This window comes from Gekko japonicus, unplaced genomic scaffold (assembly GCF_001447785.1).
Source record: "Gekko japonicus isolate JY-2015 unplaced genomic scaffold, Gekko_japonicus_V1.1 scaffold2000, whole genome shotgun sequence".
Taxonomy (NCBI): domain Eukaryota; kingdom Metazoa; phylum Chordata; class Lepidosauria; order Squamata; family Gekkonidae; genus Gekko; species Gekko japonicus.
In genome coordinates this window covers 61178-67137 of record NW_015159775.1, presented here as the reverse complement: position 1 = coordinate 67137, position 5960 = coordinate 61178, and the positions used below count along the sequence as shown (strand labels likewise).

The following is a 5960-nucleotide window of genomic DNA, read 5'->3' as shown; positions in this document are numbered from 1 at the left end:
AGTAAATGATCTTCTGAATGCGTGTGAAGTTGAATAAAGATGATTTAAGCTTTCTTCAGTGGCCGTGTGTTGGCTCACGCCTAGAAAGCACTGGCTAGTCACAGCTGGCGCTGGACGGGACAGTGAGAAAGAGATGGGCTTCCCCTCTCCTTGCTGTATCTCGGGTCTCGATTTGCTGAACTACTGACCTTCCACAGCTTGCAGTTCAGCGTCTTAACCACTTGAGCCACCGCAGCTCCTTCAGGGTGGCTTACATTCATTCAAACAAATTCCATAATACATAAATAGCAATTAAAATCAATTAAAATCAACATAAAACCATTCAGTTTCAGTAACGATAGTAATAATAAGTGATTATTATTTTTATATAATAATAATAATAATAATAATACGTGATTATTATTATTAATTATACAAGATGGCGTACTTTTAATAAGTTTTTCAGTGACTTGATGTTCTTCACACAGGCCAGCCATCACAGCCTAGAGTTGGTGGTGATAGTAGGGGCGGCTCCTAGTTGAAGGCCTGGTAAAAGAGGTCCTCTGTCTTGCAGGCCCTGCGGAATTGTGCAAGGTCCCGCAGGGTCCTGATCTCTTCCGGGAGCTCATTCCACCAGTATGGAGCCGCCACTGAAAAGGCCCTGGCCCTGGTGGTAGCAAGCCTGGCGTCTTTTGGACCAGGGAGGGTCAATAGTAAACAATTTTGCATAAATATCTTTATTGACTCTTCGTTATTTTTGTTACGGATGTTTTGTTCAGACTTCCATCTCCTCCTGTGACCTCTCACTTTTGGCTTCTACCCAACTGGAAGTTGGCAACCCTATTTACAGAGTAATTGTGCTGCCCCACCAACCCAATAGTCATGTGATACCTGTTTGTTTGGTCCAATCAAAATTATTGCCAATTAGCAAACGCAAGCTTTGGAGTTCCCCTTCATCAGACTAAATGTCGAGTCCCCAAAAAGGGGAGGGGGAGAGCCCAAGGAAGTTTTTAGCCTTCTCGAAATGGAAACTATGAAATGTGGGAGACTTCATTCGATTATGTGGTGATGGGTGCAAAGTAAATTTCAGGGTGTACCAAAGGTCACTGGGACAGGGAAGCAAGAAAAAGAGGCTGGCCTCCCTTTGAGAACATAAAAACAGCCAGCAGTCGTTTCGATCTGTCTCCATCACGAATTGCCTTTAGCTAAGAGAAAAGATGGGGTGTAAATATTTTAATCAATAAATAAAGATGTGAATAAATCAGGATCTTTGGGAAGGCTTAGAGCGGAAGGAAAACATGCTGATCTGTCTGTTAAACCAAAACGGGAGGTCGATCTTAGGTGGATCATTTGATAAAAAGTCAATAGGATGGAAACTGGGTATTGTCACCCAGTGGTTAGAGTTGTCTCCCTCCCCAGAAGCAGATAGTGTGCACTATTTGGTGATAATTTGGTTGGTCCTAAGAAAAAGGAATCACCTGGCGGTTGGCATCAGGATTAACAGGACGACTCTGCCAGGCTAAGATTGAGGATGCAGCATTACACTGGAACAAGGAGGCATCGAGCTTTCCCCCTCTCTCATGTTCCTTGCTTGTCAGATCCTGTTTCATTTGGGGGGTTTCTGTTCTGTGTGTTTTTTTGCTCCCCCTAGTGGTCAATTCTATGTCACCCTAGTTTATGTCCAGCATAAAAACCCGTAGTTGTAGGTCAAATCTGCATTTGTCTTTCCCACCGGTGTCCCAGCCTTCTGACTCCCATCTTCAAAAAAGCTGTCTACATTTGCTTTCGTTTTCAAACCTCAAGAGTGCTAGCATACTTTTGTTTATCGTCCTCTCGTGGCGGCTCCACTGTCATTGCGCCTCCCCACCGCTTTAAACGGATTTAAAAATGCAAATGCAGATTCAACCTAAATCTGCAGGTTTTTATGCCGGAGATAAACCTGTGTGACATTGACTTGACCATTAGAAGTTAGCAAAACACATGCAGGACAGAACCAACGCCCCCCCCCCCGAAAAAACAGGAACTTACAAATGAGGGAAATGAGCCTGCAGAAAAGCCCAGAGTTTGATGGAACAGCCGTGTGTGTGTGCGTGTGTGTGAGTCACGCACTTTGTGATGGAAAAGTAGCATTCCCACTCATGGATGGGGATGTCCCCCAGAAAGCCACGTTGCTGGACGTCTGTTCCGAGCCACGTTGCACCGTGGGCAGAGGAAACTCGTGCCAAGATGCGCTGGTAACACAGAGTTTGCATTGGTTGACTGACATGCCACACAACTGAAACACTTGGAACGCCGACGTCTCCAAATTTCAGACATCATGAAATTTGGGGGGGGGAGGTGTGTGACAAAAACAATGGCAGATGGGTGTTCTTTGCCAGCTTCCATGGCAAGCAAGCTAGAAATGTGGGCGACTGTATTAGCGGGAGGGGCCAGGACGGTGCGAGACGGGTGCGGGTCTCAGTGGGCTCTGCATTAACCTTCCAGGATGTCCAAATCAAAACCCCAAATGGAAACCATGCAGAGAAGAGTGCTCACATTCGAGACATAGGCAGCTGTGAGACAAAGATTAACTTACTTCTGAGCTCTGCAAGGATGGGGGGGCAAAACAGAGACAAAACAACAGAGGTTTAAATAACACAACTGGGGGTGAGGTGGGGACACACACAAGCAGCCAGAGACAGACACCAAACCGGCCTTCCCCATTTACCCCTCTGCCCCCCCCCCCCCCCGTTATCATGCAGAAAGTTGTGGGTCCCGGTCAAAGGCTGGTCACAATCCGGGAGCAGCAAAAAGCTGGTGCGTAATCATGGGGGGCATGTGGACCTCGCTGGGGGAAAGAATGGGGTGGCCTGCATGCATCCACACACTTCTAGATGTGATCTAAGAATCCATGAAGTTCAAACTCAGATGCGGCAGGGTAGCCCTAGGCGTGCACTAGGGAGGGAGGGAGGGAGGGATGTAACAACTCAGTGCAAAAGGCAACACTGTTTCATTTGAATACAAAATTATTGGGCTCAGGAGCGTTTTTTGTTAAAGGTAACACATATTTCTTGGAAGCAATACAGGACAACGTCATGGGGAAGGAATATTGATGACATCATTGAGAGGGATATTATAGGGGCAGGGAAGAAAAAGGAAGGGAGATAGTTTTTTTTAAAAAAAAAACCACGGGAGTGTTAAATGTCGAAGGTGACACAGAAGAGTGGTGGGCAACTGTTTCTACCAAAATCAATAAAACACCAGCAGCAAAAACTGGAACATCATTCATACCCTCGCCATTATCCGCCCCTGTGGTTGTCATTACTCAAAAACATCTCACAACAGGGGCCTTTCTAATTGGGATATTCCTTTGTTTCCAGTGAAAGGTACTGCCCTGTGATCGGACTGTGCCCCTTGTTAGTTTCAGGGCAGCATGTGAACGTGCCCCCAAATACATCATTACAAAAAGAAGAAGAAGAAGAAGAAGAAATTTGAGAGGCAGTGATGAAGCTGGCAAAGAGAGGAGGGGATGGTGACGAAGATGGCGGCGGACCAGAAGGGTACTTGTGGGGTGGCATCTGGGAGCCGGGCTACATGGAGGATTTGGCTACCAGACGGGGAAAGCAGGTGAGTGTGGGTCTTCTCCCATATTAACTGGAGAGCGGCGTGGTGACACTTAAAAGCAAGAAAACCATTGGTTGTGAATGGCCACAAGGCGGTTATTGTAGTGACTATTAGCGCTGTTGAAATGGCACACGTGATTTTCACCTTCATTCTTTTCTAAAACGAATTCTGAAAATTCGGGGAAGAGGCCGGGCCGACGTCTTGGGAGGTACCAGCCTCTTGCCTCCCTGCCTTGCAGCCCTGGGACATCTTATTCATGTGATTTAATACAGGGGCGCAGGGCCGAGTCTGTTCCCCCTCTTTGTACTCAGTTTCTATCATGCCCCTTCCTGGAAAATGTGCCTATCTCAAAAGGTTGATCTAGATTGGCACCATTTCCTCTGACTGTGAGACCTTTCCTCTCTTCAATCATATCGGCAGCCTCAAAGAGTGATGGGCAGAATTGATCCCGTGGGGCTCCAGAGTGTCAGTGGCGGAAGGGCAGATTCTCCCCCCGCCACATCCTCCACGCAGGAGATATTCAGCTTCATTTGCTTCCGAGGCGAAAATAAATTTTAAAAAAATTGCAGATTGGATCAGAGGATCCTGGCCGCATTGTGGGAAAGGATCTCCTACCCTCTTCTTGTTGTTGTTTGTGTGTGTGTGTGTGTGTGTGTGTGTGTGTGGGTGATACGTCAGCCTGATTCCTTGTTCCCCTACCCTGGTGATGCCTCACCTTGCTTTCAAGAGGAGGAATGCAGGGAAATTCAGCCCCAGATTCTGCCAGTCTTCCTCTGTAAGCCAAATGGAATGAGGGGGTAGCAGTAGGGTTAAGACAAAATGAACAAAACTACTGCAACAGTGCAAGAGACAAATTATAATAATGATGATAGCTTATCCTAAATGTATACAAAATTGCAAAAAATACAGTAACATTATTTCTTTGACATTGTATCTAACAGATGGACAAAAATCTCCGGAGTAGAAGTTTCGTTTCGTGGAGACTTCTTCCTACATCACAGATTCATAAAGAAGTATGCTTCAGGAGCCACAACCATTCCGAGTTGGCTCCCCATTCACAAAGCATTTGTTGTATTCATTTCAGATATCTAACCGATCATAGTGCAAATTCGGGCAAATCAGGATTTGAAATGAATACAACAAATGCTTTGTGAATGGGGAGCCAACTCGGAATGGTTGTGGCTCCTGAAGCATACTTCTTTATGAATCTGTGATGTAGGAAGAAGTCTCCATGAAACGAAACTTCTACTCCGGAGATTTTCGTCCATCTGTTAGATACAATGTCAAAGAAATAATGTTACTGTATTTTTGCAATTTTGTATAGATTTAGGATAAGCTATCATTATTATTATAATTGTTTCTTGCACTGTTGCAGTAGTTTTGTTCATTTCCTCTGTAAGCCTGCAGGCAGATCTGTCCCCGTGGCTGAACGTGAGACGCCCATTCCCCTGGCCCATCTGCCTGTCCCCACCCCCAATCTCATATCACCACCTCCTTCTCTTGGCCGAACTTGGGTGTGATGAATGTTCGGTGTAGCCAGTGTTTGGTGCCTAATTGTATCTCCCCCCCCCCCCACACGGTGATTTTGTCCCCCAATTTCCCTGGCTGAAAGAGGTGGATTTTGCAGCCATCAAACTGAGGATGTCTAATGGGGTGAGTTGCCTAGTTTTGGAACGGGCCCTTGACCGAGGGGAGATGGAGCAGGGGACAGAGGCTGGGATGGGACGGGGCGGGGCGGGGAAAGCAGCAGGCACCAGGATTTGAAGCAGGTAAACGTGTAGGACTTACTGATGGATGGCTTGGAGGAACTTACGCTGGTGTTTCCGCACCTTGGCGTGATCAATCTTCTTCACCAGCTTGGTGTGCTTGTATATCAGCCAGGTTTCCCTGAGTACGTTGGCGGCAGCATTTTTGACCTGGGAGATTTGGTGCAGGGAAGAGGGAACAAGACAGGAGTCCACTGAATACAGAAATAACACAGACCCTTTGGAACAAACCTAAAGCTGGTAGGGAGGACTTGGGATGCTTCCAAAATTCTTCTCACTTAGGGTTGCCAGGTTCCCCCTTGGCCACCGGCGAGGGGTGGGGGTCGGGTTGCCAGATCCAGGTTGAGAAACTCGTGGAGATTTGGGGGTGGACCCTGGGGTGGACAGGGACCTCTGTGGGGTACAAGGCCATAGGGGAGCGGTGGCAGAGTGGGCATATCCCACTGTCTTAACATCCGAACTGTGTCAGTTTGAGCCCCGCGCTGGTGTGAGCAGCCAGCCTGTTGTCCCCAGCTCATCGTCCACCCAGCGATTTGAAAGCCTCGGCGAGTAGATAAAATGGGAACCACTCCTTAGAGAGGGTGGGCACACCAACTCCCCTGTGGGAAGGTG

The 5960-nt window shown here is 47.3% G+C and overlaps 1 protein-coding gene across 1 annotated transcript in view; it reads right to left on the bottom strand.

Moving 5' to 3' along the window:
- Positions 1–5960, bottom strand: part of LOC107106665 (small conductance calcium-activated potassium channel protein 2-like) — a 68899-nt gene that overhangs the window by 5842 nt on the left and 57097 nt on the right. Inside the window, exon 6 of the mRNA XM_015406851.1 lies at positions 5371–5498. Coding sequence (XP_015262337.1) covers positions 5371–5498 — 128 coding nt within the window. The remainder of the gene's footprint in view (positions 1–5370; positions 5499–5960) is intronic.